The sequence below is a fragment of the Diabrotica virgifera genome, chromosome 3 (assembly GCF_917563875.1).
Source record: "Diabrotica virgifera virgifera chromosome 3, PGI_DIABVI_V3a".
Classification (NCBI taxonomy): Eukaryota; Metazoa; Arthropoda; class Insecta; order Coleoptera; family Chrysomelidae; genus Diabrotica; species Diabrotica virgifera.
Window position 1 is genome coordinate 261,907,008 of NC_065445.1, and position 12,043 is coordinate 261,919,050.

Below are 12,043 nucleotides of genomic sequence, written 5' to 3' on the forward strand. Positions count from 1 at the left end.
TGTAATGAACTAGAGTTAAACCATTCTTTAAGGTTCCTTAGCCAGGAGATGCGTCTTCTTCCTATGCTTCTTCTTCCTTGGATCCTTCCTTGCATAATAATTCTCAGCAGCTCATATTTTTCTCCTCTGGTAATGTGAGCCAAATATTCCAGTTTTCTAGTTTTTATACTTTTCATAATTTCTAACTCCTTATTTAAACGTCGTAGCACTTCAACATTGGTAATCCTTTGAACCCACTGAATTTTCAATATTCTTCTGTAACACCACATTTCGAACGCTTCTATTCTTCTTATGTGTTTTCTCTTCAATTTCCAAGCTTCCATTCCGTATAGCAATATAGAAAATATGTAGCATCTTAGAGCCCTCAATCTGAGAGGCAACTGAAGATCTTTGTTTCTAAGCAGTGTCTTCATTTTTATAAATGCTTGCCTTTCAGTTGCTTGCAGTTTCAATTCGGTCTTTAATTTCTTTGCTTTGGTCATTTTTGTCATAAACCCAGGTTCCCAGATATTTGTAAGTCTTAACTTTTTCTATTTGGGTTTGCTCTATCATTAATCTTTCATTTCCATGTTTTGTTTCTTAAATTTCATTAAACTTGTTCTTGCTTTGGCAATTGTACTTTTTATTTCTGTACTAGGGTTCCAGTTTCATTAATATGAATACCCAGATATAAAAGATTACTTACTCGTTCAATTGAGTCATTACCGATTGTTGCGTTATAGTTATTATTTACGGCTGCTTGTTTACTAATAACCATAAACTTTGTTTTTCTTGCGTTGAGTTTGAATCCATATATCGCGCAGAACGCCACCATTCGGTTCAATAACGCTTGAAGATGTTCAATTGATCCTGTTACTAACAAGGTGTCACCTGGGTATCTGATATTGTTCATAAGCATACCATTAATGGATATTCCCTCTTTTGCGTTTTCCAACATTTCATTTAAGATTGTTTCAGCGTAAAGATTAAACAACATTGGTAACAATATACAGCTTTGTCGAACACCACGCTTGATTTTTACTTCTTCAGAACGCTGATTCACAACCCTAACACATGCAGCCTGGCCCCAATACAAATTTGCGATTATTCTAATATCCCTACCGTCCAGATCGGTAGTCTTGAGCGTATGTAGCATTTTTTCATGGCGAAATTTATCAAATGCCTTTTCAAAATCAATCGCGCACATGAATTAAAACTTGGGTTGTGAATAGTGAATCACGCGTTCCAAGGCCACTGCGAAAACCGAATTGAGTATTTGAGATTATTTCCTCAATTTTTCTATATATTCTTTGATGAATTATTCTGAGAAAAGTTTTCAATACATGACTCATTAGGCTGATGGTGCGATAGTCGCTGCATTTTGTGGCTCTGTGTTTTTTTGGTAGTACAACAAATGAGGATTTAAGCCAATATTTAGGAATTTTTCCGCTTTCGTAGATTAAGTTGAATAATGATTAAGTTGAATAATAAGATCCAATACTAAGGATATATTGAGGGTGGAGAACTGGAGGAGAGAAGCCAGGGACAAAGATACATGGAATCGGATGCTGGTGGCCATAGGAGAAAGACTACTTCTACTTTTCTTTTAAGCAAACGTAAAATACAATTTTGAGAATTCAATTAAACGATACTACCGATGAATCACTATACAAATTTTATAAAGGGCGATATGTTTTAGCCTTATTCAAGACAACTAAATATATCTTGCTCTTAGTTGTTATTCCATTGTGAGTATCCAAAATATTCTACATTTCTTTTTTTCATTGTAATATTGTTTTAAAATTAAAATGAACATGCAATTAAGTAAAAACTCGTTTAGCAAAACGTTAACTTCAAGTTAAAACTAGAAACTTACCCTTGCACAACTTCCCCTCTCCTGTTGGGATAAAGTTCTGGATGTTGGCCGTATCTCAAATATACTACAAGTTGTTGTTCGGCTCTGGTATCAAAACTAAGGTATGTCTGATCTGTATAATTTTCTACATGGAAGAGAACTTTGACAAAAGACGTTTCGGACATAAAGGTCTGAGGCTGCTCGCTCTCGCCGCAGAATATCCCGGGTTCTTTACGGTTTGACACGTCCGTTTTGGCGTTGCCATCTACTATCTGAAATAGAAAATAACGTGTTTTGAAAAGTGATTTAGAAAATATTGTGAAGTGTATACAGTGATTTTTATTTTCACGAATTTTTGGTATACGATATTTTTTCGCAATAGTTCGATGCAAATATTAGAAATAAAAATATACATTTTAATTTATAAATCTTTGAAACATTATATGTAATATTAAAATAAGTTTTTAACGTTACAAAAGTCACATCTTTGATATTTTATTTTTAAATAATTATTTTATTTTATTTTCTTTAATATTTTATTAACAATAATTTTCTTCTATTTGTTTTACCAGTTTCCTTCGTTAAAAACTCGTTGGCGCCCTCTTTTATTATCCTCTTTTACTACCCTCTTTTATTATCTTCTATTTAATGTATCTCTTTTCATCTAACATCTAAAACATCATACTGAACATACCCTGTGTATTGTTTGTTACTCTGTAAGTATCTGTGTTTCAATACGGAACATGCCCGCCACTGTCTATGTCGCACTGTCATGAAAATGACACTTCATCCCTACTCGCTGTCAATTCAATTCTCCAAATGGCGGTGGTACTCTTATAAAAGGCGTGTAATTTGAAAATGAAATCATTTTTATTCAAATCATCTCTCTCTTGGGATAAGAAAATTCATTATTATTTTTTTAATTACATTTCTACATCTTACAATTTTTCTAATGTTTTTTTTATATCTAACCTAACCACAATGTCAAACCATGTGTTCTGATATTTTAGTTTTAAATATTTCTTACTAATTTACGTGTATGCACGTTTAGTAATCAAAATTTTAACTATTCTCCTCATCTAAATTCCATTTAATTTACCCTTGCCATCTACTAGTTTTAGTATGGCATAACCAGACCCAATCCCAGACATCCAAAGTGAAAGTTATCCTCCAACACCAAATTGTTCTATATGGTCCACATAATGTTTAGAAAAAAGTCACACCATTTTGAGCGTCGGGTTTGGGGGGGGGGGGGAGAAATCGGTAAATTCGTAGTATTTTAAGTTTTTCGTAAATATTTCTAAAACTATACGATTTAGCATAAACAACTTTCTATACAAAAATGTTCTACATTAAATTTGAAATAAAAAAGGCCCTATGCATAATCCTTCTAGAATGAATGGATTCAAAGTTACGGAGGTACTATAATATAATTGGTCCAAAAAAAGGCCTAACCTAATCAGCCAAAGTAAAAGTTTTTCTCCAACACAAAATTGTTCTATAGGGTCCACATATTGTTCAATAAAAGGTTACACCATTTTGAGTGTCCGGTTTGGGGGGAGATGGGGGAGAAGTCGGTAAATTAATAGTTTCTTTAAGTTTTTCGTCAAAATTTCTAAAACTATGCTTTAGCGTAAACAATTATCTATAAAAAAATGTTCTGCATAAAATTTAAAACAAAAAAGGTTGTATACATAATTGTTATAAAATCAACGGTACCACAGTTACAGAGGGTGAAAATTGGAGGTTTTCGATACTTTTTATATTTCTTGTGCAATTTCCTGCTGATTTTCTTTAACATGATTGGGTTTTATAAATCAAATTTACTATTTCCGTGGCCGATGGTCTGTTAGTGATAAGCCCTTGAAGAAACGTCAACCTCACCACCCAAAATCATCATCAATTGCCCAAAAAATATAAAAAGTATCGAAAACCTCCACTTTTCACCCTCCGTAACTCTGGAACCGTTGATTTTATAACAATTATTTATAGGACCTTTTTTGTTTTAAATTTTATGTAGAAAATTCTTGTAAAGAATATTTTTTACGCTAAAGCATAATTTTAGAAATATTGACGAAAAACTTAAAAAAAACTACTAATTTACCGTTTTCTCCCCCATCTCCCCCCCAAACCGGACGCTCAAAATAGTGTAACTTTTTACTGAACTATATGTGGACCATATAGAACAATTTGGTGTTGGAGGAAATCTTTTATTTTTGATGTCTGGGTTAGGCCTTTTTTGGACCAATTATACTATACTACCTCTGTAACTTTGGAACCGTTCATTTTAGAAGGATTATGCATTAGACCTTTTTTATTTAAAATTTAATGTAGAACACTTTTGTATGGAAGGTTGTTTATGCTAAACCGCATAGTTTTAGAAATATTGACGGAAAACGCAAAAAACTACGAATTTATCGATTTCTCCTCCCTCTCTCCCCCAAACCCGACGCTCAAAATGGTGTGACTTTTTTCTGAACATTATTTAAACCATATAGAACAAGTTGGTGTTGGAGGAGAACTTTCACTTTGGATGTCTGGGTTATGCCATCTTTTGGATCAATCTTATCATACTATTTCTGAATACTATTTGGCAATGGTACATTTTGGTTGTTCTCCTTGATTGTTGATATGTGTTTTACTGTTTCAAATTTTTGATAGAATTCAACCTTTCTCCCTTCGGGAGCTTCAAGCCATCCACACCGGTGATGTAACTAAGGCTGACACAATGGAGACCAACAACTAGACTGCAACAACTACCACCTTTAGCTGAAGGAGCCCAGGGCCGAATATCCGCCCAGGCCTACAATAAGTCTACAGCAGTACCATACGACATCAAGAAGTTATCATCAGCTACCAAAAGCCGTAAGTATAATCCAGAATTGTTTGTTTTTGGCAAGAATTTGAATATATTTGTTAATGCAATTTACTATGTCATATTTTTATTATATCTTTATGAACAATAAACATGATTAGTTAAAAATACTGTTTTGTTTGCTTCCATTCTAAATTTTCAGAGTTCATTTCTAAGATTAGGACAAGACGAACACACACCTTGAGTGACTGAGCTAAGCTAAGGGTGTAGCGATGGCTATCTTGGATGATTGGAATAATTTTTTGAATATTATTTCAATTAGCGGGGGTAGTCCATCGCTTATTTTGTTTCAGCTTGAATATAGTGTTAAATCTAGAAGAAGGTAAATTCTCTTTGTCTATATCTTTGTAACAGTTAGGCTTTTTTTTCTAAAAGTCAACTAAGCTGATTATACAGCAGCCAGCTGTTATATCAAACTTACAAATATATATAGTAGATACCTTCTTACGCTGCGCTGGCATCGAGGGCAATGAGAAGGCTGATTTTTCCACAAAAGATGCTGCATCACATCACACAATTTCTGATAAATTTCAAATTTGGTGCTGCTTAAAATTATTCTTAAACTGTAGTTCATAGTTGGGAAGAAAAAACTGAGAAAATATGCAAAAATCCAGCTCTTAAAAAAAGTTAAATGTTCTACCTAGCAGTAGTAATCCTCTTTTCCCGGCATCTCTATCAAAATCAATATCGGCTGAATATCACAAAAACCTGAATATGGAGATGTTTGTGAAATGGTTGAAAGAAAAACTGCTTCTAAGTTTACTTAAACCAGCTGTTATAATTTTGGATATCTATGGCCCCATACTATTTAGAAATTTTAAATAAACCGCAAACAAATTTCTGGACAGTACATAAAATATAAGAATGGTCAACGAATGGAAATATTTCATTACCTCAGGATTCTTTCAAACCAGATTTACTACTGTTAGCCGAAAAGATTAGAAAACCAAAAATATTTATAGTAGACGAGAATATACAGACTTTTCAACATAATATGTTATAGTCAAGAGCTGGTGAACCCTCCGACTAACGGTCTTCCTGTAAGGCTAGAAATTTGTATAGTGATAATTTATAGCACACCAAGACTAAAAACCATGACCTGGCAGGCATCAGCCCTGCACGTGTATCTACCAAGTGAATCGAAAAGTGCATAGTTTAGCGGGTAAAATAAACTTTCTCCTATAAAGTTTAAATTTAAGTATGTGTTTGAGTAAGTTATTTAGAAGAAATGTGTACAATGGCAGACGATTCTGAACAGCATAAGACCTTGCCAGGCGAGGGAAGAGATTAGGGTTTTTTCCAAAAATTATTTTTTTTTGCATCGAACAAAGTTTTTTTAGGTATTTTGAATTATTCCAAACAGAAAAGGTATTTAATGACTTTTATCTTAGGTTAATAGTTTTTGACATATTAAGCGATTAAAATTTTAAAAATTGCGAAATCGGATATTTTTAACCCTGAATCGGACATTTAACTGAAAATGTCAATGTTACCAAGGTAGGTAGATATTCTTTAAACATCGATTAATGAAATCCTGATGAGTTTTTTGCAATACAATATCGAAAATCACTTTGTTTTTTAATTGCTAATCAAGCGGGCGCGACACTGTAGTATAAGTGAGGACGTTTTAGTTTGCATAAATTCATTATCTCGAAAATCGGCAAATTTGAAGAGAAATTCTCAGACAGGTCAATTTTTATTTTTAAATTAGGACTTTTGGGCATATATATAATACCAGTGACGTCATCCATCTGTGCGTGATGACGTAATCGATAATTTTTTTAAATAAGAGTAGGGCTTGCGTGATAGCTCATTTGAAAGGTTATTTAATTCTCTATTCAGTAATGTAAACATTAACCCGCGAGTAGTCGCGCGGTGAGATAGAATCTCAATTTTTATCCATTTTCGCCATAACTTGATGAAAATTTTTGCAATTTTGAAAAAATTTCGTAAGTGCCTCGAGGAAGGGTGTAGTAATGCGTAGGAATTGTTTTTTTGTTCTTCTTCTTTTTGTGGAATTTATGGCTTTGGGGAGAGCCAATTAGCTTTAACCCGCGAGTAGTCGCGCCGTTATATAGAATCTCACATTTCATCCTTTTTCGTAATACAGTAAAACCTGTCAGTAACGGCCACTAAAAATGAAAGAACTATTGGCCGATATAGAAAGGTGGCCGCTATTGCCAGTTTTTGTAGTCTACATATAATTGGGAAATTTTTAAACTGGCCGTTAGGACAGGTGGCCGATGTTGGCAGATGGCCGTTAACACAGGTTTTACTGTACAGTAAAATTTGTCAGTAACGGCCACTAAAAATGAAAGAACTATTGGCCAATATAGAAAGGTGGACGGTATTGCCAGTTTTTGTAGTCTACATATAATTGGTTTGGAAAATTTTTAAACTGGCCGTTAGGACAGGTGGCCGATGTTGGCAGGTGGCCGTTAACACAGGTTTTTTTATAAAATTGTTAGAAATATATATTTATATAAAAAGTAGATAAAAATAGTACAAAATAAAAATTTGTTTTAAATTCGTATTTTGAGATAGAATCTCACACGCGACTATCGACGTTACAGAAGTGAGCGCGACTACTCCCGGGTTAACATAATTATTTATACAGAGTGTACATTACATACATTCTTCTTTTTGTCTCAATCAATTTAATTAAATTTTTTTTTTGCACAGACTGTATAAATAATTATGTTAATGTATATATTATTGAATAGAGAGTTAAATAACCTTTCAAATGAGCTATCACCCGACCCCTAGTCTCATTTAAAAAATCATCGATTACGTCACCACGCCCAGATGGATGACGTCACTAGTAGTATGTATATGCCAAATAATCTGAGGATTTCTCTTCAAATTTGCCCATTCTCGAGATAATCAATTTATGCAAACTCAAAAGTCCTCACTTATACTAGTATCGCGCCCGCTTGATTAGCACTTAAAAAACAAAATGATTTTCTATATTGTATTGCAAAAAACTCTTCGGGATTTCATCAATCGATGTTTAAAGAATATCTACCTACCTTGGCAACATTGACATTTTCAGTTAAATGTCCGATTCAGGGTTAAAAATCGCCGATTTCGCAATTTTTAAAATTTTAATCGCTTAATATGTCAAAAACTATTAACCTAAGAGAAAAGTCACTAAATACCTTCTCTGATGAAATGATTCAAAAAACCTAAAAAAACTTTTCGATGCAAAAAAAATAATTTCAGGAAAAACCCCAATCTTTCCCCTCGCCTGGCAAGGTCTTATGCTGTTCAGAATCGCCTGGCATTGTACACATTTCTTCTAAATGACTTACTCAGACATATACTTAAATTTAAACTTTACAGGAGAAAGTTTATTTTACCCCCTAAACTATGCACTTTTCGATTCATCTGGTAGATACACGTGCAGGGCTGATGCCTGCCAGGTCATGGTTTTTAGCCTTGGCGTGCTATGGGAAGACCGTTACTGGGAGGGTTCACTAGCTCTTAGACTATTAAAACTTCCCCCTTATCTTGTTTAATTCAATCCCATTGAACATACATATATTTGGGGAATATGCAATACTTGCTGCGATAACTACCTATATTATTATAAACTATCCAGTGGTTAGAAATTCTCGGAAAAAGCTCGTATCAGTTCATCGTATGTTGCTAATGACTAGATAATTACGGTTTTAAAGAGAAAACAATCTTTGTAAAAGCAAATTACATTTATTGTGTATGTGAGTAATATATAGCAGCTTTTAGATCGTTGTTATCATTCAGTTTGTAAAATAACAATAATAATGTTTCGCTTATCCAAATTTTATGAAACATTTTTCATTTTCATCAACTTATCTTTTATTTCTAACTTTGTAACAGTCTTTTGTGCCATTATAAAGTAAATAGATTTTTATATTTATATTAAATAGACCTTTTTTCTAGAATAAACTTTAATACTGACGAAAATATGAAAGCCTTTGATCATTATAAATATAATCTTCTTTATATGAAAATTTTATAGAGAGATATTTTTATTCACATTCTCGTCTAGAGTTTTAAATATGCGTTTTTAATCCTAGAAAATGCGCATTTTCGCATTTTTCAGATTTTAAATCGCCTATAACTCAAAAACTATAAATTTTTGAGAAAAATCACAAAATACCTTTCTTGTTTAGAATAACCCAAAAAACCTAAAAATATGTTCCAGAGCAAAAAAGTGTTATCTTTGGTATTTGTTTAAAAAAATTGTTTACCGAATTAGAATTTTTTTCAGACGAGAGCGGTCTCACCACATGGACTAAATGGGTCCCCTCTTGCTACTATTTTTTCCACTTTTTATCATTTTTAAAGGTAATAATAAATGGTCATTAGTATTATACATTATACTGTATTGTTATACTGTATGTTATCTAATGGCAGTTTATACATCGTTGTTAGCATTCATGTTGTAAAGTAACAATAATATTAATGTTTCCCTTATACATATTTTCAGAAAATGTCTTCTTATTCATCTACCTACTTAACTTTTATTTCTAATGTTGTACAATATTTTAAAATAGTCTTTATTAAAGTCCGGATTATAAGCATTTTGCTTTTTTTCCTTTTTTTGCTTATTATTACGATTTTTAATAAAAATGCTTATTTTAAAGATATGTTGCTTATCTTTATTTATTTTACTTCTTATGATAAACTATAGTTCAATTTCAGGTATTACTTCCTGGCTTAAGCAAAATTCTATAAGTCTACATAGCTATAAAACTCTTATAATTCAATAAACCATAAGAATTTTAATCCCTTAGGCTTAGCAGATTAACAGGAAAACACATCGTTATACCTGTCCATGTAATAAACTAATATTTGTCTGCAGAAAGCCCAAATTTATTATATTGCTGTAAAATACTTTTAGGTAGTATCATTACATTTGTATTTAAATACCAATGACATCTGCAGATGTTGAAAGAACTTTTTCACGTATAAATAATACGTCTACAGATAGAAGACATAGCTTTTTACAAGAAAATTTTGAAAAACATATTGTTAACGGTTTTTATGCTAATGGCCATGAATAAAAAATATATTAATATGTTAATTATTTTTCTACTTTTTTTTATTATATTATAGTTTAACACTTTTGTAGTTTTTTATTTATTGTTAATACGGCAATTAAAAATAAATGTAATTTAATGTTGATATCCTTTAATCATATTTTGTATATCATTTTATCCATGTTTACTTACAGGTTTTTTTCCTTGAGCCTTACTTATTTCATAAAAACTTTGCTAATTTTTGCCACATTTTTTGCTTATATAAGTGCTTATTTTGACCTTTCTGTCATGCTTATAATCCGGGCTTTATAGCCCAATAAATGACCGTTTTGGAGTGTAATTTCCAGGGGCAACTCCGAATTGCATGAAAATTTGGATTTAGGTTCTACTTACCCTCCACTTCAAAGTTGAATTTGTGCCGTTGGTTGCTTTTACTTGGGGGGTGACATTTACCCCTTCTCGGGGGGTTAAAAACGTGTGTTTAAAATAAGGCCGGAAATGGATAAATTGACTTATTTTAAGCACCGTTTGTTTCATAAAGTTTTTTACGTAAGTCAATACTTTTCGAGTTATTCGCGATTTAAAATGTTGATTTTTCGACAAAAAACTACGTTTTCAGACCGTTTTTCCCAAATAACTCAAAAAGTAAATATTTTATCAAAAAAAATATTTTTAGCAAAAGTGTAGCCTATAAAAAAACGAAAAAAAAATGGTGTACCAGTACAGTCTACAAATTGAGTAGAAGCAAAGTTTTAGCTCATGAAAAATACGTTCTTATTCGTCTAATTCCAAATCGAATAATTCAACGAGAAATCACCGAAGAAAGAAGCGATTTTTGGGAAAACCTTATTAACATTTTTAAAGTATCGAAAAAAGCTTATTATTTGTTTTTTACAAAAGTTTACAGCATCAAAAATAAACGAGTTACACTAAAAAAAATTTGGCCCCTTTTTTTGGTAAAAAAAATCGTGAAAACCTCCCTCTATTTAGCACCCTAAATGAAATTAACCGTTTGGCTTTACCATCTATTTTAACTGTATGTGTATTGTTTATATGATCTGTAAGTTTGATTGGTTTGAAGTGCGTATTATAGCAAACATTTGGTTTCACAGTAAAAAAAAAATTTTCTAAAAATTTTTTGAAAATTTCATTTTTTCCAAATAACTTAAAGGTATTAGTGATAAGATAAAAATCTTAAAGAGTACAAAAATGTAGGTTTTGCTATTATAAATATGCTAATTTCATTTTGTTTCTCCGTAAGACAAAAATTGGTTAAGATATGGCTGTTCAAAATTTGCATACACTCGTGATTAGTTAGCCTTTCTCAATTATAACCCTTTCAAAAATAAACACTTTAAACCAGTGAGACTGACAGATCATATAAAAAATAGATAGGTAAGTAAATTGTTTGTAAAGTGGTAGCGATTAATTTCATTTGGAGAGCTAAACACGGCGAGATTTTCATGATTTTTTACAAAAAAAAAGAGGGCCAACTTTATTTTGAGCGTAACTCGCTTATTTTTAATTCTAAAACTTTTGTTAACAATTAAAACAAAGCTTTTTAAAAAACACTTTAAAAAAGTTTAAATGGGGTTTTCCCGAAAATTGCTTAATTTTTCGGTGATTTCACCTTGAAATATTCGATTTGAAATTAGACGAATAAGAACGTATTTTCATGAGCTACAACTTTGTTTTTATTTGATTGATAGACTTTACTGATACACCAGTTTTTTGGGTTTTTTATAAGCTACACTTTTGCTAAGTATATTTTCTCGATAAAATATTTACTTTTTGAGTTATTTGCGAAAAACCGTCTGAAAACGTAGTTTTTTTGTCGGAAAATCAACATTTTCAATGGCAAATAACTCGAAAAGTATTGACTTACGTAAAAAACTCTATAGAACAAAAGTTGCTTAAAATCAGTCAATTTATCCATTTTCTGTCTTATCTTGAACTTATGTTTTTTCACCCCTGAGAAGGGGTGACTGTCACCCCCCAAGTAAAAGCAACCAACGGCACAATTTCAACTTTGAAGTGGAGGGTAAGTACAACCTAAATTCAAATTTTCATGAAATTCGGAGTTGCCCCTGAAAATTACACGGTATCGCCGAATTTCCCGTTCATTTACTGGGCTATTAGTCATTATAAAGAAAATAAAGTTTTATAATATAAGAAAAGTCTTTAGAAAGATATTATATTAAATAGACTTTTCTTCTAGATTAAACTTTAATACTAACGAAAATATGAAAGCCTTTGATCATTATTATACTATAATCTTCGTTACATGAAAATTTTAGAGAGAGATAGTTT

General features: G+C 31.8%; 1 protein-coding gene across 1 annotated transcript in view; it reads right to left on the reverse strand.

Moving 5' to 3' along the window:
• LOC114326826 (uncharacterized) overlaps positions 1-2,106 on the reverse strand; it is a 149,961-nt gene extending 147,855 nt beyond the window's left edge. The window contains exon 1 of the mRNA XM_028275277.2: positions 1,856-2,106. Within this exon, the coding sequence (XP_028131078.2) occupies positions 1,856-2,019 (164 nt within the window). The 5' untranslated portion in view covers positions 2,020-2,106. The remainder of the gene's footprint in view (positions 1-1,855) is intronic.
• Between the last annotated feature and the right edge of the window lie 9,937 nt (positions 2,107-12,043).